General features: G+C 40.9%; 1 protein-coding gene across 30 annotated transcripts in view; it reads right to left on the minus strand.

The window, feature by feature from the left end:
* Positions 1–27,579, minus strand: part of LDAH (lipid droplet associated hydrolase) — a 102,049-nt gene that overhangs the window by 5,356 nt on the left and 69,114 nt on the right. For 15 of the 30 annotated variants that reach the window (XR_014083002.1, XR_014083006.1, XR_014083018.1 and 12 more), the window contains 2 exons: positions 18,119–18,201; positions 3,017–4,515 (listed from right to left, as the gene is read on the minus strand). Coding sequence is in view for 8 of the 30 variants with exons in the window: in XM_081593665.1 (XP_081449791.1) it covers positions 4,324–4,515; positions 18,119–18,201 (275 nt within the window). In the remaining 22 variants the exon portion in view is untranslated. Of the gene's footprint in view, positions 1–2,245; positions 4,516–18,118; positions 18,202–27,579 lie in introns of those variants that run through there. The other 15 variants (XR_014083021.1, XR_014083000.1, XR_014083014.1 and 12 more) reach the window with 3 other exon arrangements.

Raw genomic sequence — 27,579 nt, forward strand, 5'->3', positions numbered from 1 at the left:
AATCAAGCCTTTGGAGGTCGCTGGCTCTTGAAGGTTTGAATGGAGAGGCCTGTGGTAAGTGGGCTGTTGCCTTGAATGTCTGGCCACAAAAAACCACAGGGGCAGCCTCTGGGGCTTCTCCCTTGTGGTCCAGAGCAGGCTGGGGACAACCAGTCATGATTCCCAGCGCAGGCCTTTCACTCAGCACTAGATAATCCCAGGGGAGGTTATGAAACCTTTTGACAAGGACCATCCCAGTGGCTGACTGGCATACACAGGCAGAAATGCTTCTGGAAAATGGATTTCATCCACTGCCTACCAAGTTTAGTCTTTTGTTTATTTTATGGTATGATGATGTTTAATAATCAGTTCAAAATTCTCCAAGCCAGGCTTCAGCAATACCTGAACCGTGAACTTCCAGATGTTCAAGCTGGTTTTAGAAAAGGCAGAGGAACCAGAGATCAAATTGCCAATATCCGCTGGATCATCGAAAAAGCAAGAGAGTTCCAGAAAAACATCTATTTCTGCTTTATTGACCATGCCAAAGCCTTTGACTGTGTGGATCACAATAAACTGTGGAAAATTCTGAAAGAGATGGGAATACCAGACCATCTGACTTGTCTCTTGAGAAACCTGTATGCAGGTCAGGAAGCAACAGTTAGAACTGGACATGGAACAACAGACTGGTTCCAAATAGGAAAAGGAGTATGTCAAGGCTGTATATTGTCACCCTGCTTATTTAACTTATATGCAGAGTACATCATGAGAAACGCTGGGCTGGAAGAAACACAAACTGGAATCAAGATTGCCGGGAGAATTATCAATAACCTCAGATATGCGGATGACACCACCCTTATGGCAGAGAGTGAAGAAGAACTAAAGAGCCTCTTGATGAAGGTGAAAGAGGAGAGTGAAAAAGCTGGCTTAAAGCTCAACGTTCAGAAAACTAAGATCATGGCATCTGGTCCCATCACTTCATGGGAAATAGATGGGGAAACAGTGGAAACAGTGTCAGACTTTATTTTTTGGGGCTCCAGAATCACTGCTGATGGTGACTGCAGCCATGAAATTAAAAGACGCTTACTCCTTGGAAGGAAGGTTATGGCTCTCCTAGATAGCATATTTAAAAGCAGAGACATTACTTTGCCAACAAAGGTCCGTCTAGTCAAGGCTATGGTTTTTCCAGTGGTCATGTATGGATGTGAGAGTTGGACGGTGAAGAAAGCTGAGCGCCGAAGAATTGATGCTTTTGAACTGTGGTGTTGGAGAAGACTCTTGAGAGTCCCTTGGACTGCAAGGAGATCCAATCAATCCATCCTAAAAGAGATCAATCCTGGGTGTTCGTTGGAAGGTCTGATGTTGAGGCTGAAACTCCAATACTTTGGCCACCTCATGAGAAGGGTTGACTCATTGGAAAAGACCCTAATGCTGGGTAGGATTGGGGGCGGGAGGAGAAGGGGACGACAGAGGATGAGATGGTTGGATGGCATCACCGACTCGATGGACATGGGTTTGGGTAGACTCCGGGAGTTGGTGATGAACAGAGAGGCCTGGCGTGCTGCAATTCATGGGGCCGCAAAGAGTCGGACACGACTGAGCGACTGAACTGAACTAACTGAATATAGCCAATCTTTATTGAGAAGATACTCTTTGTCAGGCACTGTGCTAAATGCTTTCATTTCATCATCCCATTCTTCCAACAATATGAGGTATGTGTTATTATTAATCCTATCTTATGAATGAGGACACTGAGACATGGAGAAATTAGATGAAGCTGTACAAAATCACACAGATGGTAAGGCCTCCAGAGTTCACATACCTTATCACCTCATATACATGCATGAACACTTTTGTTTAATTCCTAATGAAATAAATTGAGCTTCAATCTTCAAAAATCTGATCCTTCCCTCTCTAAAAGAAGCATTGAAAAAGTGGCTTTCAATTTAACTGAGAATGTGCCTGTGTGCTAAGTTGCTTCAGTTGTGTCTGACTCTTTGTGACCCATGGACTATAGCCTGCCAGGCTCCTCTGTCAACAGGATTCACCAGGCAAGAATACTGGAATGGATTCTTTTCCTCTTCCAGGGGATATTTCCAGAAATTGAACCCCCATCTCTTAAGTCTCCTGCATTGGCAGATGGCTTCTTTACCACTAGTGCCACCTGGGAAGCCCTTAATTGAGAGGCTATGACCTGAGTCTACCTCAGGAGAACGTGAAGACTGTACCCCTCCTTCCCAACACACAGAGGTCAAGCCAGGCAAGATCATAAAGTGTGGGTAAAATATTTATTTTGAAAATTCATTTGGTGCTTAGATGATTAACAGGAATTATGAGCCAGTATCTTTTACTTTATCATTTTACTTATTATTTTTTAAGCTCTGGTAAACTTTGGTTTATCAGATATAATTTCATACATGTGGACTTCTGAAACATGAAGTAACATTGTAAAATAAGACTAACAGAAACGCTGGGCGTGTTATTCTTGATTCTAGTAGTATGATTTACCTAGCTCTTGCTTAAGTGCTTCAGCATCTTATTGAGCATCTCCTGTATGCAAGGTACTTCAGAGCCCTGAGACCCAGCTCCTAATATTAGATTTCTAGAAGGCTTCTCCACACAGCTCAATAAGGACTTTATGTATGCAGCCTTCTGCCAATGGCTTATACATCTACTGGCCCCTTTCTGGGCCTGAGAGCATTGTTTGTCTGGAGCTTGGCGCCTCCCCTCTGAGACGTCATTTGCTCTGATGTGGAAGCCAGGCCAAAGAATCATATCTCATTCGACATTCACTACTGGGTTGGCAGCATATCAGAGCTGAATCTTTCATCAGAGGGCTTTAGGTTTTGAGAAGAAGGACAACATCCCCTTGTCCTTAGGAAATGATAACACCATGAGGGATTTCCTCCAGGAGAAAAAATGGAATGTTTCTATCTATCATCAACCACCTCCGCAGTCAGTGGGATTTACTGCCTAAGTAAATCCTAAGGTCCCAGGATTGAATCAATTTAGGGAAGGAAGCAATATTGTTAGCAAGGTCTAGGTCAGAGAACAAGCTTCTTCTTTATTGGAACTCAAGGTGTCCAGAGAAGGTGAATTCACATAATTTAATGGGTTTTTTTTTTTTTTTTTTTTGGTTCATTAGTAAAACAATTTCTTTCCAACTAACTGGAGAACTCATTTATGATGATCCTCTATTCAGCAATTTAAAGATGCCCTTTCAAAATTTACTTCCTGGAAGATTTTCAGAAGAAAAGAATCATTAATGTAGCTAACAGTCTATCCTCAAAGTCTTTATAGTACTTGGCTCATTGCTGGTCTGCAATGGAGTTTGACTGAAAAAATCACAGAATGGGCAGTTGCCTGTGGCAGGTATGAGGTTCACTGGGGGCAGCTCAGTGTCGCCCCATGCTGGCTCTGGAGAACAGAAGCCTGCAGGGAGCTCACAACCAGGACTTACTGGTTGGCTGTGGAGGAAGGTATAGTCGGGATCCTTCAGTAATGCTTATTAGCTCTTAGTTGACCAGAGGAATGTCTGACAAGCTTTATTCGCTCATTACTGTGGGCACATCAGGAAGTCACTCGCCTCAGGGAAGGAGACAGGCAGTGCATCCCCTGCCACTGGCTCTGCTGGGGCTTGTGCACCGGCGGCCAGACAGAAGGCTGACCTGGTGGTCTGAGACACGCTGCAAGGTAGTAAGAGGCAGGGTGTGCAAGCTGTCCTGGTATCCAGTCTGACTTTGGTGATTTCAGCCAAGATCTGTGCAAAGTTAGTTGGGCTGACCTTCAGCTTCTGTCCTTAACAGAGACCCGGGTCCACTGCCAAGCTCCACTGCTTGTCACGTCCTGGATGAGTGTATTCTTCTCATAATTTCATATGCTTCATATGTCTGATTATGCACTTGACATTCACTGGTCTTTTATATTTTCTAGTAGTTCTTTCATAATTTTCTCTGGGGGGGGGCAGCTATTCTACATTGTAAATTAAAATAAAAAATTTAGATTTCCTTTTGTGCAATGATCTTGCCTATCAAAATTAAGTTGATGGTGCCACTGGGCATTTCGTGCACATGTGAAAGACTTTGTTTAGATCACTGTGTTCCCTGAGTCTTGGGAATGTGTTGTTAATTCTAGGGAATATTGGTCAACTGTGTTTGTTGCAGTCTGTAGCATGGGGAGCTGGGAACTGACAGTTTTTTAAGCTAAGAGGGTCTCACTTTTTTTCTCTTCTAACATCAAATATTAAAATTAGACATTTAGCTATTAAATATACTACTTACTACTAAGAGGCAGTATACCTACTTCCTCTATGTACTAGCTGTTAGTGTCTGCACCTTGTGTCAGAATTTACATTTTGGACAGATCATCCTTTAGCCAGTCAGCTACCATGTCGGCCATTTCCTGGAAAAATTTGAGGATAAAAGCATGAGGTATTTTTTTCTCACAGAGTCGAATATCTCCTTCTGGAAAATCTTTCTTCATGTCGTCATAGTACTCTTTTGGACACCAATCGTCTGAAGTACCATAGTAAAATGTAAGCTAGAAGACAAGACAAAAACACTTTATTAGAAAACACTTTTCCCTCCCAACATGGATCTGACACAAGCAACCTACGATGCTCTGAAAACAGCCCCTGCACCTGGCCCTGTATGCTAGTCCCAAAGCTCACTGCAGAGAGTGGCTCTCTCAAGGCAGTGCGCCTTCATGGTTTATGGGAGTGAATCATGGCATCTGATGTTAAGAAACCCATGTAGGGAGAGCCCTGTGTGATACATCACCCATGATCCACTAAAAGGACTCGCCAGGACAGTAGTGTATGTTGTGGTTGGGATGGACACTGGAAAGTGCACCGAGAGGGGCAAGGAAGAGTTATTGAGACATACATGATCACTGAGTGACTTACAACCATTCATTACACATTAACAGTTTTCATACAGCCACATGCTAGGCACATGGGACATGTTTGTTGAATGTATGCAAAGATGAATCAGACGGACTTAGGTTTCTTAGTGCAGCAGATGAAATGTGATCAGAACCCTGAGGGTGTCTATGACATTTCTACAAACAGGCTCCATGGAGCAGGGAGAGAATGCTGATTTGGGGGGAGGCGTTATAATCATTCTTCAGGTGACAGCAGGCAGGTGGGATGGAGAGAGAGCTTCCTTTGAGGAAGCATTCCTAGGATGCTTATTGAATATTGATCTGGCCCAGCCTCTGATACACATACACACACATATCCATGCACACATGTGCATGTGTGCAGTCATGGCCGACTCTTTGTGACCCCATGGACCGTAGTCCACCAGGCTCCTCTGTCCATGGAATTTTCCAGGCAAGAATACTGGAGTGGGTTGCCATTTCCTTCTCCAACACATATGCATATACACATACAGATGTGCATATATGCACATATATGTGCCTATGTTTATGAGCACTTAATCATATATACATACACATAAATATATATGTGTGTATGTATATGTATATTCACATATACATTTGTAAGTATATATACACACATACATCTTTATCTCAACATCTAGCTCTAAGCTGCTGTTCTTCACCAAAAAACTATATTCTACTTCTGCATTTTGGAAAAAAAAAAAAAAGGCAACAAAAGTGAAATCTTATTCAGAAAGGTACATACAGGTCATTTCTACACACACACACGCACCCTAATTTTTGGCCCCTCTGACATCTGTCATCACTGGAAAAAAAAGAGTTATGCCTGGCTCCAGCCCTTAAGTGGCTAGTTACAGTCATTTATATTTCTACAACACACCAAATTTGCTCACTCATTCAAATGCTTAATCATTATATTTGTCGGGCAAATACTTATTGAGCATCTTCTCCGTACTAGGAACCTGGAAAACAGATAATAAGACGCAGTCTCTGGGGGAGGAAGAACTGGAGGCACCACGCACACGAGGCAAGCAGCCCGGATGAGGGCATCTGGTGGGAACCAGTGGGCAGGAACGGTTCCCCAGAGCACTGATGCCCAAGCTGAGTCTTCAACCTGTGGGGGGGCACACTGTGCAGAGCATACTGAGCAAATAAAAAGTATGAAGCAGCATGGCACACTTGGAAATTGGAAGTAATTAGAAGCGGTTAGAATATGGGTGGTGGGAGAGGAGGTGGAGAGAAATGAAGTCCTGAACAGCTTCTGAGCCCCACTAAGGAGGTTGTACCTTGTTCTGAAGTCCACAGGAGCTAACAAAAGACTTCACACAATGAAGTGACATGACTGAGTCTGTGTGGTAGGAAACTTACTCTGGCTGCGAGGACGAAGAGAGACCTCTGGAGGGGATCAAGTAGAAGTGGGAGGAGGATACGGGAAATAAGTATTAGTGCCCACTGGGTTAATTTTCTCCCTGGATCATTAAATCCATTATTGGAATAAGGAGAGGTGAAGTCAATCTTATAAAAATAACAGCCTTTAGTATAGCAACATTATGACATAACCAATATTCAAAGAGATGGTTAATTAAAAAACACTTTAAAGGGGAGAATATTTAATGTAGTACTCTAGAGAGTCAATTACTAACAACTCAACCTTGAGTTGTAGACTTATTCTGAATCACTTCATAGAGATTCTTCTGGCTGTCACCTGGGATTTAGTCTTGAAAGCTGCAAAGGATCTGTGGCTCATAGATTTCTCACTTAACTTACTCTTCTTATTCTCCTATTTTTCTCACTACAACCATTTCTGGGCATGCCGAAGTACCAAAACCAGAATTCATTTTGCCAGGATTCTTAGCAGAGTATGAAGGTGCTTTTGTTTCCTAGAGAACAAGAGTTGCCAGGTTCTTTTTCCCTGGTGCTGGTCTCTCTGTGGCTCTAAAATGCTGCAACTTCACAACCAGTGGGTGATGATTCTGGCCAGCTGTGGACAAATAAGTTCCTCAAAATTTCTCAGCAACCACCCTACCACAGCTTCCCTGTGAAATACTGTTGGGAGTACAAGCTGTCTGCAGGCATTAATGATCTACCAATAGGGTTAATAACTTCAGGTTCCCTCTAAACCACTCCCTACTCTTAGCACCAAGAATCCTTTAAATTATATCCAGGAAACAGCATCTGGAACAGTCATTATGCACAGTTGTTCAGCACTTTCTCAGAGTATGAAACATACTTTGTTAAACAGAGTATGCTTAAACATACTGTGTTAAAAAATCTGGAAATTCAAAATTCAGGCTTGGGTTTGTGGCCATCAGGTCTGTCTGTTCTGCTCCAGAGTGCTCTCTTCTCTCACCAAGACTACTTTGGGAGTCCTAATGCCAGTGCAGGCTATGGTGGTGAGGTTGTGTGAAAAACCCTAATACGAAAGGGTCAGTGAGAAGGAAAGCAAGGCAGAAAAGATTGCTCCCAATGAAGTTTCTGACAAGGAGGACAGCATCACAGTGGCACCTGCTATTTACTTTCCACCTGCTATTTACTTTCCACCTAACTCTTCAAAGACTATTTCTATGATGCATTTACATTTCAGTGAGGCAATTATAACTTGAAATGTCTCCATTGAGAAGTCCAGCACTGGGGAAACACCATCTCTTTCCTCATGCATGAAGGTGTCAGACAGTTGAGCAGGAATAATAAATACGGATTACAGGGACATACACCTACCTTCAGGTATCAAGAGACAAGTCCTGTCCAAGTAGTTATGGAGCAAGCACTGCCAAGGCATGTACTAGGAACCTCAACACAAAGTGATGTCAGTGTTGAAGACAGCGTTAACAATGGGGATCATAGATTCATCATATGTTCATTTGATTTTATCTCTCAGTTCTCCATGACTATAATTATTTTGAGAGGGGCTGTATCCGGTTACATTTCTAAGTGATAGTGGGGCAAGGTGTTTTTGTTTTTTAAGCTCTTCTTCAGCCTATATTCAATGAAGGGCTCTGTAAGAAAATCTTGGCTTATAAGTCAAACACATGGTTATTTCTAATGCCTTTACATATATTGGCTCAAGATACTTCCTGTTCCCTCTGGATTTTAAGTCACAGGCAATAGATCTGAACAGAGGACTCTGCACCTGTAGCCCTAAACAGGAAACTGGAAAAGTATGGGGTGTGTGGAGGTAGTGCTGGGGGATGGGGAAGGACAGGTGAAGTAGAAAGAAAGAAATAACCAGACACCAAAGCATAGTGGTTAAGAGTGTATACAATTACTATTAATACACTGATATGTAAAAATGAACTGCAACAAGTAATGATGTCTTGAAGAAAACTGAGAATAATTTGCCAGGCTCTATGTTAAGTTTTGTGTTCACTGAGTTCTTACAATAATATTCTGAAGAAGGTATTTTAATCCTATTTTACAGAAAAGGAAATTTTAGGCTTAGTGAGCCAACGTGCTTAAGTTGAAACAATTAGTGAATATAACCCAATGAAAAATTCAGTTATAAATCCAGAGAGAGCATTACTTAGTCAGAACCTTATATTACTGATTACAATTAAGAATAAACAGAACCATGGTATGAAAACACAAACCTGAAGACTGAGAAATCTTAAACTGGTTATGAAAACTAACTGAATGTGACAGTCTCCGACATGTTAAGTCTATGTAGTTCTTCTAGGGTCCTGCATCTCATGGGGGTGATTACCACTGTGAAAATACTGGAACTGTTAACTAAGAATATCAGGCTATCAGTAGGATGTTTAAATCAAACGTTTACAAGAAAACACATTATTTCCTATAGTATTTCTCCTTGGCACTTGCTTTGATATGCATGGGAATTGTTCAAGAGTATACATCATTAGAGATGGAAATTATTGTATTTCTAAATTGTTATGTTAGGTAATCATTTCTCTATTGAATAGAAAGTTTAATTTTCTCAATTCTAGATTCTGATTGCCCAGGACTATGCTTTTGCTTTTTTCTGGATACCTTCCACAATAAGGTGGAATTATGGTTACTATCATTTCTGTACTCACAGACATATTTTCCTTTAACTCTTCTGTTGCCCCTAAGGAGATACATCCCTGCTAAAATGTCCCTGTGAATTGTTAAAGCTTGCCCCCATATAGGAGCCACAGTTGTCTTTTCTCATGTATTTTTTTATTTTCACTTTTTGCTGCTGAATCTGACAGCAAAATGACTCTAAATTTATATTCCACCAGGCACTGGCTAAGTGGTTGAAATTCAGAAGTAAGACAGCTCTGCCTTAAGAAGCTCCAGATAGGGAAGAACACAGGCAGGTACAAGCTGCCCTTGAACAAAACAGGTAGAGAGAGGCACGAACAAAGTGCTGTAGGAGGAAAACCTGACTTCTGATTTGAGGGATGCAGCAAAGTTTTGTTTTAGTATACATGGAGTTGCTGGCTTTTATGCATTACTAATAGAGGGTTTATTGTAAGAACAGAAGACATACTAAAAACCACCTTATGACACAAGTTTATATATTTGATTTAACTAATAACTAACAAAAATCATTTTCAATGATATATCAACATCTTAAGATATTAAACACAAAGAAAAGCCATACACACAAATCTCTATCTGGTGATAATAAATATTATTCAGCTATAAATAAAGAAGGAAATCCTGCCACTTGTGACAATATGGATGGACCCTGAGAGTATTATGCTAAGTGAAATCAGACATAGAAAGACAAATATTGTATGATCTCACTTATATGTGGAGTCTTAAAAGGTTAGGAGGTGAAGGAAATGGGTGAAGGTTGTCAAAAGCTATAAACTTTCAGTTATAAGATAAATAAGTTGTGGGGATGTAATGTACAGCATGGTGACTACAGTTCACACTATACTGTATATTTGAAAGTCAGTAAGAGAGTAGACATTAAAAGTTCTCATCCCAAGAAAAAAATTGTAATTAAGGTAATGGATGTTAACGAAACCTGTGATAATCATTGTGCAGTATATACATATATTAAATAATTATGTTGTACACTTTAATACAATGTCATGTGTCAATTCTATCTCAATAAAATCAGGAAAAAAAATCTATCCAAATTCCTTCTTTCTAAGCAGTAATTCACTAGGACTGCAGGTGTCATAGGACTTGCTGGACAAGAGTAATGGGCTCCTCTTTCTATCCTCCCCCCAAAGTCAGACACCTAAGCCTTGACCCTGCAACGTTAAAGGAAACCTATTTTCTAATATAAGCATCTCCTTTCAGTCACTTAAAAATCCCATCCCTCTTGGGAACAGAAGAATAACAATCACAAAGCTTTAACCAATTCACTGTAGTCTTTCTGAGCAATCATTTAAAAATTTTTTTTAATTGGTGGAAAATTGCTTAAATGTTGTGTTGGTTTCTGCCATATAACAATGCAAATCACTCATAATTATTTATATATATATATATATATATATATATACACACACACACACATATATATATATATACGCCCTCCCCCTTGAGCCTCCCTCCTTTCCCCTCCCCATCTCACCCCTCTAGGTCATCACAGAGCACCAGGCTGGGCTCCCTGTGTTATACAGCAGCTTCCCACCAACTATCTATTTTGCATATGATAGTGTATATATGTCAATGCTACTTTCTCAATTCATCCCACCCTCACCTTTCCCTGCTGTGTCCATACGTCTATTCTCTACTAGGTTCATCAGTACCGTTTTTTTAGATTCCATATATTTGCATTAATATACAATCCTTGTTTTCCTCCTTCTGACTTATTTCACTCCGTATAAGAGGCTGAGCAACCGTTTTTAAGAACCTGAACAATTGCTGAAGAAAGGGAGAGAGTTTAGAAAATTCATTGTCCAATTTACCTTGTTTCCTTTCTTTCCTACATCTAGAACTGGATCAATTATCATTCTTAAAAAAAATGAGAATTAAAATCCCTGAAGATTAAAAAATGTGGCCGAGGACAGAGGTGAACACACAATCCTTCAGGAGCACTGAGCCCTGCTCCCCCTGCAGGCACTGGAGGAGGTCCGAGCGGGTTACAGACTGGGCTACTCTCCAAGAAACTGGAAAAATCACGCATCGAAAGCGCTGCAAAGTGGCGCTCTCTTCTCTCTGCACGACTCAAGTGTCAAGGGCCAGAGCCTGCTCGTTCCCAAGTGGAAGTCACTGGGGCATCGATATCCAGTTCCATCTCTTCCTTACGTGGGACTGGAGTGAGGAGCTGACCCAACGCGTCTGTCTTCCTCTGGTGAAGCAACAGAGCACGTGGCATCGGCAGCAAACTTCTCTCCCGTGTGTCTGTTTCTCCCCGGCTATGCCTCAGGAAACCGGCAGATGAGAAGGGCCCTGCTTAACTAACTTAAAGGAACAGCCAAGGCCGGCTTACCTGAATTCTCGGCACCAGGGGACTGGAAGTTCTGGTAAGGATTAAGTAATACTGTGTTTTCCTTCACTGCTGCTCCCACACAACATCTCCCTTAGGCATCTTATAGGAAGAAGTGGCCAGAATGGGACTGGCTACGTATTTAATATGAAAATCTTTCATTACAGAATGAAAACATCTGAAGGGGTGGGTGAAAGTGAAAGTTGCTCAGTCATTTCTGACTCTCTGTGACCCCATGGACTATACACAGTCCATGGAATTCTCCAGGCCAGAATACTGGAGTGGGTAGCCTTTCCCTTCTCCAGGGGATCTTCCCAACCCAGGGATTGAACCCAGGTCTCCTGCATTGCAGGTGGATTCTTACTAGCTGAGCCACAAGGGAAGCCCAAGAATACTGGAGTAGGTAGCCTATCCTTTCTCCAGTGGACTTTTCCAACCCAGGAATTGAACTGGGGTCTCCTGCATTGCAGGAGGATTCCTTACCAACTGAGCTATCAGGGAAGCCCTGAAGGGGGTGGGTAGGGAGAGGAAAAGTTAGGCAAAGTCTTTTTAAAGTACTCAGAGGAATACCTAGGATATGACTAATTTTACAATAATAATATATTGGGGCTTCCCTGGTGGCTCAGAGGGTAAAGTGTCCGCTTGCAATGCGGGAGACCTGGATTCGATCCCTGGGTTGGGAAGAAATCCTGGAGAAGGAAATGGCAACCCACTCTAGTACCCTTGCCTGGAAAATCCCATGGACAGAGAAGCCTGGTAGGCTACAGTCCACAGGGTTGCAAAGAATCGGACACGACTGAGCGACTTCACATTCATTCTGCATTATAATAATAATAAACTTTTATTCAATGCTTAGTATATACTAGATACTCTTGCAAGGTCTTTATATGAAGTATATGTAGCATTACAGGTTTGGAACAACTGTATGAGAATAGATACTATTATTAAACCATTTTATTGATGAAAAAAAGGGGACACAGTGAAGTCTAGTAACTTAACCAAGGTCACCTAAGTAAGCAAGTGGTGGAGCTGGAGCGTGAACCTCAGGCGGTGACTCTCAGGACTCTGCTTCCCATACGCTCATCCTCCTCTGGATCATGCTCCTCTAGAAAACTCCACCAGAAAAGCTCCAGGGTTGTACTGACACAAAAGTGCTTCAGATGGAGGTCTCCAGGTCCAAATGACTGAGACCCAAACAGACTATCTATTTCCAGGATGATTATGGTATTCTGAACAGGCTTCAGACTGAACAGGCAGAACTAACACAATCAGTTTCAGGCCGAGGCTGGCGGAAAGGCAGTTCTGGTTAGCGGGGTCCAGGGAGCGCGTCCTATGCTCGGCTAAGCGGGACGTGGGCGTGTCCGAAGGATTTGCATGCCCAGGTCTGCAGAGAAGGGAGTGAGGTTTGTTCGTTCCCAAAGGCAACATGTGCCTCTGGGCTCGGGCGGGCTAAGCAGGAGGGGGCAACGTAGCGGAGGCGGGTCCCTGTTCCTGAGGACCCTCAGCCCCTTTCCCAACCACACCGTGGCCCCAGGCTGGCCCTCTTGGGGCAGGGGCAGTGCCATTTGCAGGCAGTCCTCCCACTGCTGCCCACTGTGGTCAGAAAGCAGCATCTTGTGTGCTCTCGCTGGGAACGATTTCAGAGCCCTATTGACTGATAGTGATGCTCGAATTCCGTCTGGCAGTAGCACACACCAGCTGTTTCCATGAGCCTAGGCCAAGGATGGTCACGGCAGTTTAGAATTTCCCTCCTAAGTGAGTTTTAAATGAAAACTTCAAGTTTGTAAACCAAACACTAATTCACTTTTCTATGAACGAGACATACATCCCCTTGTAGTTGAGAACAATGACAGATTGGGGGAACGCTGACCTTCTGTTTGCCTCAGACACGCCAGGTGCCTCATAATGCAGAGCATACCCCGGGGGCTCCCAGAAGGATTGCGACTAGGGGTGGCGAAAACCTACAGTTGATGCTCTTGCTTTGGTTTACTCCATCCTGGCTCTCATTCCTGTCCCTCCCCCACTCCACTCCCGTCTTAGTCATTAGCTCCTCTCTTTCCCCCTAGTTTTTTAGCTGTGTACCCCAAGGATCAGCCTTTATATGTCTTTTCTCCTCACTCTACGTACTTCCTTGGGTTACCATTACCCATCCTCATGACTCCAAATATATCCTCATCGTTCCCAAATCAAAGTTCAGCCCAGATTCCTCTTCTAGGCTTCCTATCCACATATATCAAGCTACCTGCCAGACACGTGTACCCCGGATGTTCCACAGGTATATCAAACAAAAGGACCAGAAGGAACTACTTTCTCAACCAGCTCCTGCAACTTGCTGGCACTTCTCCTCCCATATTCCCTATCTCGTTACAAAATCCAAATGCAGAGAAATAATCTTACTCCATCTCCATGCTTTCATGAACTATGAGCACTAAGTGTCTTTGATTCTACTTCCTGGATCTTTCCAAATTCTACCCGCCTCTTTACCCCCAACTCCCTTGCCTTAGTTCTTATAAAAGTCTTCTAAGCGGTTTTCTCATCTCAAATTTCATTCTTTTCCAACATTCTGATATGCATTTTTCCAAATAATTCTCTTCACTGGTTAATCTAGCCACATTCCTTTGGCTAACTGATATGAACCGGTACCTCTGAACTGACTGTTCACAGATGGCGTATGTTCTGATGGGTCAGTGGTTAAGGGATATGGTTGTCAAACCTTCTGAACATCACCTTGATTATTACCCTCCTTCTTAAACCCTTCAACTCCCCAACAACTCAGAATAGTCTCTTTAGTGTAGCACATCGTGGCTTCTTGTTCTCAGGCCAGTGCCCAAGCCAGAGTTAACACCACATTGCCTAACCTACTCCAGGGCCTCAAAGCAAAGCTTCTTCACCTGGGGTCCACAGGTCCACACATGTTCATGGGTGAATGCAGTGGCAGTTGTAGGGAGAGGGTAATGTGAACTTGGATAGGAAAAAGAATGCATCCTTTTTTGCTAACCTCTAACCATGACTACAGAAGGATTAGAAATATCTATTGTTTGTCATCTATAAAATTACTGAAATCTTCAAATTACAGTACACTGGCTGTAGGTAAACTAAAAGTTTTTATGCACGTCACTACAAATTTACAATAGTAATTCTGACTGACAGTATATCTCATTTATTTTGTTAGTAAAGATGCACATAATATACATTACAAATATGCTTTTAATGTATTTGGTTAGTGATACTTAAATATAACTTTTTGTGGTAAAAAATATACTTCATGCACTTAAAAAAATATTATTCTGAGGAGTCCATCCATGACATAGTCAGAGAGATCCACGGCGCAAAAAAGGCTTAGAATCTATACTCTCACAGCTTTCCTGTCCTTTCATCTAGTCTACATTAACTGATTGTTCACCAAATATGATGCACTGTGCTAGGCCACACAGACACCGAGATGAGAAAAACCTCCAACGAGGGTAGGGGTGGGAACCGATCATTTAAATGCCGTGTGAGAAATGCGCTATTATAACTCTACATATGGAGCCAGGGAAGCTGAGGGGAGGGACTTCTAACCAAACTAGGGGCTAGGGAAGGCCTCTTAGAGATGACAATAGAGCCAAATCCTAAAGGGCAGGTAGAATTTAGCCAGGTGAGGGAAGAACACAACCTGTGATGCCACAGGCCCTGCTCCACTTTTTTGGAGACAACTGAGTCGGGAGAAGGAAATAAGCATACGCAGAGCTGAAGCACTGCTGACTCTGGGTGGAGAGTCTCCAGCCCTTGGAAAGAAGGAAGACAGTCAGCTCTGGAGACTTTTCAGAGTTAAAAAGGCCCATTAGCTTCAAGAAGATTAAAAAATTCTCCTCATATGGAAATGCAGTGGTAAAATGTTTGAATTTAGATCCAAAGCCTGCTGACTATGACAGTGTTCCAGAGGAGGAGAAAGAATCCAAAGGCCATCCACATGAGGCATTAGAATGACTGTTTTTAGATGAATTTTACTGGGGCTTCCTGCCTGGATGGCACAAAGATACATTTTCCAGAACTGTTTTAAAAGTTGAATAACAGATAAATTGAATGATTTTTGCAACAAAATGTGTGGCTCAAAACATCCTCACAATGGGCAGTCCTGAACAGGAAAGACACTTCTGAATGCTTATGTTTGGGCTGAGATGGGACAGACTATCTGTGACTACAATTACCTAAAACAGGGATGTAGGGACTTCCCTGGTGGTTCAGCACTTAAGAATCCACCTTGCAATGCAGGGGATACAGGTTCAATCCTTGGTCAGGTAACTAAGATCGCATGTGCCGTGGAGCAACTAAAGCCCATATGCCATAACTAACAGAGTCTACATGTTGCAATGAAAGATCCTGCCAAGTGTTGCAACTAAGATCTGATGCAGCCAAATAAATAAATAAACACTAAAAAAAATAAAATAGGGACATGTCTAGTCTTGGGAATTGATTTTCAAGTCTGACTAATTATCAGGATTGTTTGGAAGGCATGGGGAAATGCCCACTATTTTGCTAGAATCGTGTGCCCTTTCGTTTCTTTACTTTCTCAAGCAGACTGGGACATATGTTGATTCAACTTTTTACCAATATTAAATTACAGCAAGTTTCCTTTTTTTTTTCATTACAGAAACAAAAAATTGCAGTAAACTTCCTGTCTTTTTATACCTCGTTTCACTTAGCAATTGGAATTGTATTATTCTGGGGAGAATTCAAATGTGGCTGGTAGAGAGGGTAGTCAATTAACTGCAGGTAGTTTCGCATCATTAAACTAAACATGCCTTGCTTTCCCAAGTTTCATGAATACATTCAATGCTATCTTAAAAACAAAATAAAACCATTCCCTCTAGCTGGAAAGGTTTAGCCCTGTGACTGTGTGTTAACATTAACCTTGAAATGCCTGCCATCTACCATTATACCTCCATATTTGTCCCACAAAAGTTTCTGCAAAGTACAGTCCTGACACCGTTACCATGAGTGGCCCTCTATCTGGGAATGATTACACTTGCATATGGATTTAACTTAGGACAGGAATAAGTTAGCACCTTCCTTTGACCTCTTTCTGAGCACAACATACAAACAGAATCTAGGAATGATGAGTACTTCGCAGCAGCTGGCTTCCACAGGTGGTAAGACAGAATATGACACGTGACGGGTCCAGTCACTCAGCAAGTGTCAATTTTGGAAATGAGCATCTGCCAGTCTTCTTCTTAACTGGAAATTGAGTTGTTTTTATGAACTTCCAGCCTTGCACACTTAAACGAGGCTTTGAAACAAATTCACTTATAATTTAACTAAAAAATAAAATACTGTTTTTCTTGCATTTTCACAGACATCAGGGACTGGAAACAGTTGCAAGCCCTGGAAAGAGGGTCCCTATGAGGCCCCAACCTCCCTCATTCAGCTAGTGAGGGTATCCTCTGTCTTCAAAATTTCAATCTCCAGCCAACTGCTATTTTAGGAATATGATGACCACTGTGGTCATAAGACAAACAGACTGGCACTTTCAAAAGTCCTCTCTGGGTGAAGCTATGATAGATCAATATTCTAAAAATATTTTTTTAAGAACATATACATTTCTTGCTTTAAGATAACTTTATTGGGAGGTTATAGAAATATGAATGAACTGTAGGCAAGTTTAAGTCAAATGTCTCAAAGTTTATGGAGAGATTCTAAACATAGCAGGGTATCTAAGATTTTACTTGCAGATTATAGGTTCCTGGGCCCTGTAAGAGTTGGTCACTCAGTGGGACTCACTTCATTGCATCCAGCAGATGTCACAGTTCAGCACTGACTACAAAGTTCTATATTAGCACAGTCCAACAGAAATACAAAGGCACGTAGGTAATTACCAAAAAAACTCCAGTTAACTATATTTTACAAAAAATGTTTAGTGTATTTTCTAATAACTACATTTTAAAAAGTGTCATATAAAGGAACGGATGAAATTACTTTTAATAATATATTGGATTAGCCAAAACGTTCATTCAGCTTTTTCTGTGACATCACACGGAAAAATCTGAACAAAATTTTGGCCAATCCAATATATTATTTAACCCAATGTATCTAAAATATTACCATTTTCAACATATAATTAATATATAAACATTAATGAAATATTTTACTTTTTTTTTTGGCACTAAGTTTCTGAAATCCAATGTGTATTTTATACTTAATGCACAACTCAATTCAGAGGAACCACAAATAAACCCCATGTGGCTAGTGGCTATCGTGTTAGATGGCACAACTCTATCCTATTCAGAATGGACAGACAGGCAAATGATGCCATGGGAGTACCAGGGCCACCTAAATTCTAGGGTGCTTCAACACATCCTAAACCATGACCCCTCATAGTTTCAGAAACTGGTATTTCCAAATACGCTTGTATTAAGGTTTTATCACTTACAGCAGCAACTTAAAAGTGCTAACTATTTCAATCGTTCCCTTTCCGCACCTGTTTGTACAGAAAACTGGTCTTAATGTCAGAACTGGGCATTCCTATACTAGTGCATTGGAGAATAAGATAGATGGGCTCACTGAGTCATCAGATGACAGGAATGTCAGTTCTTTTCCAATGTTTCGCTTATATTTTAAAATAACTTTTTTTCCCATAAATATTATTGTGAGTCTTTTCAGTACAAAGCTCTAGGGAGAAGTATTAATTCTAAAAATAAACCCAACAAAAACAGGTGGTAAAACATATTTAAGTAACTATGCAGTCAGCTTTACTTACTTTCTATGCAACTTTCAAGGACTACGTTAACGTTAACTAGAACATGATCTGAAATTTACAAACCCTTGAGGTCTTACAAATTCTAACCAACTTTAGCCTTTCATCCTCAGTAAGTACTGCAGCACTAAAGTGATTACCTTAGGTAAATGTTCTTTGATGGTTTCGTTGTCTCTCTTCACTACCTCCCTCATTTCTTGGCTCCCAAGGTAGGCAGCGTTAACTACATTAAAAAAAAAAACAACAAATATTTAGAATATATAGAACAAACACAAATGTCAAATTAATCGTAGTCAATTCCTGTTTCACCCTTTTCTTTTGGCAAGTGCTATGTGATGTAGATGTCAGTGAGGCCAAGAGAGGCGTGTGAGTCAGTGACATGCACTGACTCTGGAAACAAGAGCATGCCCTATGGAAGGCTCTCTCTTACCTTCACCTGGCTTTCTCAGCAGCAACGTTTAGCAGCATGATGGCCTAATGTCAGATATCACAGCAAATGTGTGTCACTGTACGTGATCAAGGTATTTTTATGATTTAAGGATTAGAATCACACATCTTAACAGATAAATCATGCATACCAGGGAAACCATACACAGCTGCAAACAAACCACCTTGGTAACTTTTTTTAGAAAGGACACAACTATAAAGAATGTTTGTTTTAAAACAGGTTTAAATGATCTTGAAGAGTTAGTTGTTAATGAAGGTCAGTCCTATTATACCTATTATATGCAAAATAGGTAGAGTGACCCCCATTTTCAATATGACAAATATCCAAAAAGGAGGAAGAAAGCCAGCGATAATCCAAATTTGTGGGCTTCCCTGGTGGTTCAGTGGTAAAGACTTTCTGGTACTGCTACACAAATTTTCATTTGATTCTCTGTGCCTTGAATTCCACTTTGGTTTGTGTTATTACTGTTACTTTGCTTTCTTTTTGGCACCATCCTCCTATTTGTCTTTTATTTTTAATCTTTTGTCATTTTAAGTACGTCTCTTGAAATCGTAAGTGGATCTTTTTAAAAACACAGTTTAAAGTCTCTCTCTCTTAAATAAAGGGACTTAAAATACTCGTGTATATTGATATAAAAGATAGTTGGTCTGACTCTAGTCAGTAGGCAGAATAAAGTAATAATAAGGTTCACAGCAGAAATTAATCAAATTGAGACCAGAAAAACAAATGAGAAACTAAATGAAACTAAAAACAAGTTCAATAAAACTGATAAATCTCTATAGCCAGACTGTTCAGGAAAAAAATGTGAGAACACATAAAACATTACCAATATCAGGAATGAGAAATGACAACCCTTCAGATACTACAGACATCAAAAGGATCAGTTCAGTTCAGTTGCTCAGTCGTGTCCGACTCTTTGAGACCCCATGGACCACAGCACGCCAGCCTTCCCTGTCCATCACCAACTCCTGGAGTTTACTCAAACTCATGTCCATCAAGTCGGTGATGCTATCCAACCATCTCACCCTCTGTCGTCCCCTTCTCCTCCTGCCCTCAATCTTTCCCAGCATCAGGGTCTTTTCAATGAGTCAGCTGTTCGCAGCAAGTGGCTGAAGTATTGGAGTTTCAGCTACAACATCAGTCCTTCCAATGAACACTCAGGACTGATCTCCCTTAGGATTGACTGGCTGGATCTCCTTGCAGTCCAAGGGACTCTCAAGAGTCTTCTCCAACACCACAGTTCAAAAGCATCAATTCTTCGGTGCTCAGCTTTCTTTATAGTCCAACTCTCACATCCATACATGACTACTGGAAAAACCATAGCCTTGACTAGACGGACCTTTGTTGGCAAAGTAATGATAACAGGTAATTTTGTGGACTTTGCCATGAAATTTAAAAACTCAGATGAAACACAGTCTGTACACAGACACAAATTTGAAGCTCACTTGACAACAGACAGGGGCTTCCCTGATGACTCAGCAGTTAAGAATCTGCCTGCAATGCAGATGTGGGTTTGATCCCTGGGTTGGCAAGATCCCTTGGAGGAGGAAGCGGCAACCCACTCCAGTATTCTTGCCTGGAAAAAAAATCCCATGGACAGAGGAGCCTGGCTGGCTACAGTCTACGGGGTTGCAAAGAGTCAGACACGACTGAGTGACTAAGCATGCATGACAATAGGTAACCTCAATAGTTCTCGTATCTATTAAAGAAATTAAATTTGTAACTTAAAAGCCTCTCCACAAAGAAAACTCCAGGGCAAGATGAGTTCATTGGTCCATTCTGTGAAACATTCAAAGAAGAAATAATATTGATTCTAAATAAATTCGTCCAGAAATGACTACACATATATGGTTATTTAATTCTTGACAAAGGTGGCATTTCAGAACAGCAGAAAACAGGTGGTCTCTGGTAAGCAGAATTTTCAGATGCCACAAACGATCCTTGCCCTTTTATAATCAATCCCCTCTGAGTGTGGGTGAAACCTGTGAGTAAGATGACATATTGCTCTCATGACTAGGTTATGTTATAAAGTGGAGATGACTTTAAGGGAGATTATCCTGGTGGGCCTGACTTAATCACATGCTGCTAAGTCACTTCAGTCGTGTCCGACTCTGTGCAACCCCATAGATGGCAGCCCACCAGGCTCTGCCATCCCTGGGATTCTCCAGGCAAGAATACTGGAGTGGGTTGCCGTTTCCTTCTCCAATCACATGATCCCTTCAAAATCTGAGTTCTCTCTGGCTAGTGGCAGAAGAGAAAGTCACAGATTCAAAGTCCCAAGAGGATGAAATGCACCGCTGTTGGTTTGAAGACTGAGCACATGTGAGAAGGATATGAACTAACCTCGAGGAGCTGAGAGGGACCCCTTGCTGACAACCAGCAAGAAGATGGGGACTACAATCAAAAAGCCAAGTGAACTAGATTATGCCGACAACCTGAATGAGCTCAGAAGTGGACTTGGGATATGCAGGGGGCATAAAAGAGGCTTGTGATATCCAGGCAATGGTGATTCTTGAGCTGGGTGGAAGTTACATGGGAGTTTGCTTTCTGATCATTCATGGAGGTAAACATTTTTATGTTTCAGGCACTTTCCTGCAGTGTTATTCTTGAATTAGTAAAATGGATAAAAATTCAAAAAATGTGTAAGGAATCTTCTATTTCTAAAAAGCAAAATTTTCATCAGGAGATGTACTTCACCTTTATTCTCATTTTTGTTTTTCCTGGTAATTTCCCATCTAAGTACACTTTTTTGTTGTTTGCTTTTAGAAAGTAGAATACAAGCTTCCTTTCCAGTAACTGCTCCAAGGAAGCCATCCTTTACTTCCCTCAGAAATGCTCGTAATGCAACACAGTGGTCAGAAACAATAATACCAGATAGAAGCGTAATTTCCTAAGGGGAAAACACATTTCTCCTGGCAATGACTGTCGACAGCATTCCTGGAACCCCAGCAGAAATCAGAGTTTGAAGCACCCAAGTGAAGGAAATATCTAGTAGTAGGACTAATGGAAACAAAACATGAAGGGACGAAAATGATTTAGAAGAATGGTACTTATTTACTTTCATTTCATAACAAATCTAAATACAGGTGTAAAAAAACCTCACTGAGTCTAATGTTCTATTTTATTTGCTACCATCATCTTCTGAAATCTGCTTAGTGTTTAAATATCACTACAGGACTTCAACTCACAGTGGAGTGGCGAAGGAACGAAATGCGGGTGGGCTAAAACCTGAAGACCAACAGGACATTCACGTCACAGGCTAAATGCTATCACTAAATTCTCTAAGTAAACATAATCTACAACAGAAGACTGCCTTCTGTTTAATTAACCTAATCACCTACCTTAATGCCATTTTGTCCGTCTGGAAAACTCCCAAGTCATCTTCAAGCCCAAATTCATTTGTCTTCTCTCTTATTTACCTAGGTAGAATTAGTTTTTCCCTTTCTTGGTACCATTTCTGCCCTGTATCTGTGTTCATACCTGTCCTAACGGTGATATATTAAAATTCCTCACATTGATTTCCTCTACCATGCTATACAAATATAAATGTAATGTTATATACATATATATAATATATATATAAAAATATATCTCAACAGCTATATTTCATTTATTCTCTCCAGTGATTATCCAGGTCCTTGGTTCATGGCAAGTGTCAGTAATGGTTGTTAAATAAATGGGTAGGGATTGGGCTGGTGTTTCTCTTTTTAGGGGAAGGTTTGGGGGGAGGGTCAGGAGGGAAAACCTGCTGCCTTCCTTGAGGTAGAGCAAGAGCTGATGTCACATGAGACTCTAGATGCTGACATGGGCAAGCCAAGTGGGCAGATATTGGTTGATCTGATTTGTAAACAGATAGTCTTATCAATGTGACAGAGTTCATCAAAGTAAAACACACAACTCAAGGCGTAGGATTTTTAAAAAATAATGTAACTTTTTAGTTCGGTTCAGTTCAGTCGCTCAGTCGTGTCTGACTCTTTGCGACCCCATGAATTGCAGCACACCAGGCCTCCCTGTCGATCACCAACTCCCGGAGTTTACCCAAACTCATGTCCATCGAGTCGGTGATGCCATCCAGCCATCTCATCCTCTGTCGTCCCCTTCTTCTCCTGCCCCCAATCCTTCCCAGCATCAGGGTCTTTTCCAATGAGTCAACTCTTCGCATGAGGTGGCCCAAGTATTGGAGTTTCAGCTTCAACATCAGTCCTTCCAATGAACACCCACGACTGATCTCCTTTCAGATGGACTGGTTGGATCTCCTGGCAGTCCTAGGGACTCTCAAGAGTCTTCTCCAACACCACAGTTCAAAAGCATCAATTCTTCGGCGCTCAGCTTTCTTCACCGTCCAACTCTCACATCCATACACGACCACTGGAAAAACCATAGCCTTGACTAGACGGACCTTTGTTGATAAAGTAATTTCTCTGCTTTTTAATATGCTATCTAGTTTGGTCATAACTTTCCTTCCAAGGAGTAAGCGTCTTTTAATTTCATGGCTGCAATGACCATCTGCAGGGATTTTGGAGCCCCAAAAAATAAAGTCTGACACTGTTTTCCACAGTTTCCCCATCTATTTCCCATGAAGTGATGGGACCAGATGCCATGATCTTAGTTTTCTGAATGTTGAGCTTTAAGCCAACTTTTTCACTCTCCTCTTTCACTTTCATCAAGAGGCTTTCTAGTTCCTTTTCACTTTCTGCCATAAGGGTGATGTCATCTGCATATCTGAGGTTATTGATATTTCTCCCGGCAATCTGATTCCAGCTTGTGGTTCTTCCAGCCCAGCGTTTCTCATGATGTACTCTGCATATAAGTTAAATAAGCAGGGTGACAATATACAGCTTTGACATACTCCTTTTCCTATTTGGAACCAGTCTGTTGTTCCATGTCCAGTTCTAACTGTTGCTTCCTGACCTGCATACAGGTTTCTCAAGAGACAGGTCAGGTAGTCTGGTATGCCCATCTCTTTCAGAATTTTCCACAGTTTATTGTGATCCACACAGTCAAAGGCTTTGGCATAGTCAATAAAGCAGAAATAGATGTTTTTCTGGAACTCTCTCGATTTTTTGATGATCCATTGGATGTTGGCAATTTGATCTCTGGTTCCTCTGCCTTTTCTAAAACCAGCTTGAACATCTGGAAGTTCACGGTTCACGTATTGCTGAAACCTGGCTTGGAGAATTTTGAGCATTACTTGACTAGCATGTGAGATGAGTGCAATTGTGCGGTAGTTTGAGCATTCTTTGGCATTGCCTTTCTTTGGGATTAGAATGAAAACTGACCTTTTCCAGTCCTGTGGCCACTGCTGAGTTTTCCAAATTTGCTGGCATATTGAGTGCAGCACTTTCACAGCATCATCTTTCAGGATTTGACATAGCTCAACTGGAATTCTATTCCCTCCACTAGCTTTGTTCGTAGTGATGCTTTCTAAGGCCCACTTGACTTCACATCCCAGGATGTCTGGCTCTAGGTGAGTGATCACATCATCGTGATTATCTGGGTCGTGAAGATCTTTTTTGTACAGTTCTTCTGTGTATTCCTGCTACCTCTTCTTAATATCTTCTGCTTCTGTTAGGTCCATACCATTTCTGTTCTTTATCAAGCCCATCTTTGCATGAAATGTTCCCTTGGTATCTCTAATTTTCTTGAAGAGATCTCTACTCTTTCCCATTCTGTTGTTTTCCTCTATTTTTTTGCATTGATCACTGAGGAAGGCTTTCTTATCTCTCCTTGCTATTCTTTGGAACTCTGCATTCAAATGGGAGTATCTTTCCTTTTCTCCTTTGCTTTTCGCTTCTCTTCTTTTCATAGCTATCTGTAAGGCCTCCTCAGACAGCCATTTTGCTTTTTTGCATTTCTTTTCCATGATCTTGATCCCTGTCTCCTGTGCAACATTTTAGAGGGGTAGATAATTTAAATATATATGTGTGTGTGTATATATATACACACACACATAAACTTCTATAGAAAAAAACAATAAAACCTTCACTGAGTGATTTAATTCTAAACCAGAGGTGATATTCTAGTACCATATCTAATCATCTTTCGCCTAAATCCTAATACTGACCACACACACACAAAATTATTTTCCTTCACTGCTGAATTTAAGGTTAACCTTCCATGAATAATTAAAGCTGAAGTTGGCTTTTAATGCATTTTCCTAAGTTACACAGAAAAATGAGAGACTAGGTAACATGCGTGTCTGATTTTGTCTTATTCAAAATATTATTCTGGGATTAAGTCAAAAATATTCTGAGAAGAAATGTGTGATTCTTCGGCGAAGCTTATGTGTCAGCAGTTCATTGAATAGTTTTCAGTTCATATAACTGTACATGCTTTTAAAAGTTATTTCCATGTTGATTAGGGAAAGGAAAGATTACAAAAGTCTCTTTTACAAGAATGCATGCAACAAAAGTAATGTAATCTACCAGGAATGCCCTTTGTCTGCACTATGTTTTTCTAATTAGGTAAGTGAAAGGAATTAAAACATCCATTTGGTCTAACTAACAAAAAGACTCTAGAATATTTTTTAACGTTAATTATCTTGACCTGTGATACTGCTAAGCTAAAATATATTTGCTTTTAGCTTTGATCAGAAAATCCAATTTAGCTGTCTCAGTGAGAAGTCTATTTCTCATGAAACAGAAGAACATCTATTATAAAGAAAATACATAGTAGCAACTATTATAGAATTAAAGGAAAAAAACCCCATACATTTTCTTTAAAAGTAATATGAAAAACAATCTAGTCACATAAATTGAACTGGTGAACACATTGTGAAGTTTATAAAGTACACTAACTGAGTTAGGGCTACTTTATCTTGAATGCTGGATAGGAAAAGAGGTTGTACTCAGTCTGGTAAAGAGGACTAATACACAGACTCTCAGCCTATAAGAACCACCATTTTTGCCAAAAGAACAACAGCATTTGAAATATTTGAATAGTTCGGTTCCTTGAACTTTTCAGACCTTGCTACTACAAAAATATATGGGTACAAACTAAAGGATACAGAAAATCTGTTTCTATCCAGATAGGTCAGGATTTATTATCCACCACTTGGACTGGCAAACTTCCTCCGTTTGTTTCCGTAAGATTTCTACTGAAGCACAGACATTACATAATGTGCAAACACTGCAAGTCCTCCTTTTAGGAGGTAAACTGGTCAGACTGGTATACTGGAGGTCACCGTCTGGATGATAGTCAAACCACAAAGAAGTAGGTCTGGAGGAGGGAGGTCTGCAGGGTATAGATTTGACCACTGTGAATGATCTCAGATCTGGTATTCCTCGCCCCCGATGAGCCCTCTCTTTCTGTAAAATGAAAATCATGTCATCAACTCAAGTGGTTGGTTGGAATATTGATTAACCTTCACCATTCATGGGATAAAAGCTCAGGAGGAATACACTAATCATCTTCAAGGGTCAGGGATTTATGAGTATCAGCCTCTCTCAGCTGGGACCTTCTTCCATTTGTTCTAAGCAAGGTAACAGGAATCACTAGTGGGATGGCCAGGGCAAGTCTGGGTACAGGTAGGTTTTGTGGTAGCCATTGAGAGAAGAGGCAAGGGTGAATTGGTATCCAAAGAGGAGAGGTAAAAAGATGCTGGCTAGGATGATGAGAGTCGGACACGACTAAAGCGACTTAGCAACAGCAGCAGCAGGATGATGGAGATGCTTGGTTAAGGATTAGCCTACTGTCATGAGTAGAAGATTGAACTAAGCATCCTCGTAGAGAATAAACCAAGAACACAAAGCAGAAAGAACACAGGTAATTCTTGCCTTCTTTCTCTTTACCCAAAGTTATTATAGATGGGGTGAGTAATGAGGGAAAAAAAGAGACTAAGAAAGTACTGGTTACTTGGATGTTAGAAAGCCAGATCTATCAATAGAAGGAAGAGAACAGAAAATCAGAGAAGGAAGGGACGTCAGAAATACAAGGGCTGTGCTCCAGAAGTTTGTTTGCAAGTTGGTTGTTTGGAACAGAGATGAGGCAATGTGGCTGAGTGTTTAGTCTGGTTTACAGTCTATTTTGCACATCGTGTAACTGTACTATGGGAAAGAAATTCCACAGTTCCCCCAAGCAACAATGCAGACGGAAAGCTCTGGTTGCCTTGGGTCACAGAGGGGAACGTGTCCTATGCCCAAACTGTCTTGCTCCTTGATGCCTGCATTCAGGGCTCCTGAAGACTCTCAGGAGGAGTCAATCACTGCAGCTGAAGGGAAGATTCCTTTCTCTTGAGCACAACTTATGGAGCCTACTCCTTCAAGAGGGTATTTATAATTCTGGTGTAGAAAAACTGAAAAAAATCTTTACATAAGTATCTGTTTTAATAGAAAAATATTAAACACATCACATTTCATATGTAACGTGTTATACAATCACTAAACATATATAGGGAAACAAAGAAAACTTGCTTAACATCCCATGTCTTGATTTGGGTTTAGAGAATACTGCTAAAGCGGCAGAAGGAAAGCACAGGTCTATCTAATGCCCATCAGAAACCCAGATGTTTGGGGTGAAGTGTTCTATGCGTGTGCGTGCTTAGTAGCTCAGTTGTGTCAGTCGTGCCCAACTCATTGCAACCTCATGGACTGTAGCCCGCCAGACTCCCCTGCCCATGGGATTTCCCAGGCAAGAATACTGGAGTGAGTTGTCATTTTCTATAAATTAAATCCTGTTGGTTGATACTGTTGCTGAGTTCATCTATATTCTTGCTAACTTTCTGTCCTATCATTCTACTGATTATTGAGAGGGGTATTTACGTATCCAGCTATAATTGTGGATCTGTCCATTACTCCTTTCAGTTGTATCAGTTTTTGCTTCATGTATTTTGCAGCACACTTGTTTTGAACACACACATATTAGAATTACTATGACTCCTTAGTAGATTAACTCTTACTATTATCATTATGTAATGTCCCTCTCTGTTCCTGATAGTTTTCTTTGCTCTGAAGTCCACTTTATCTGATATTAATATAATCATTCCTGGTTCATTTTGATTAATGTTTGCATGATATATCTTTTCCCATTCTTTTACTTTCAACGTACCTATATGATTATGCTTTAACTACATTTTCTGAAGATAGCATATACTCAGGTTATGTTTTTAAATTCATGTTGTCAATCTTTATCTTTTAATTGGTATATTTTGACCAT

This window comes from Giraffa tippelskirchi, chromosome 4 (assembly GCF_054371585.1).
Source record: "Giraffa tippelskirchi isolate mGirTip1 chromosome 4, T2T-mGirTip1v1.2.pri, whole genome shotgun sequence".
NCBI classification, from domain to species: domain Eukaryota; kingdom Metazoa; phylum Chordata; class Mammalia; order Artiodactyla; family Giraffidae; genus Giraffa; species Giraffa tippelskirchi.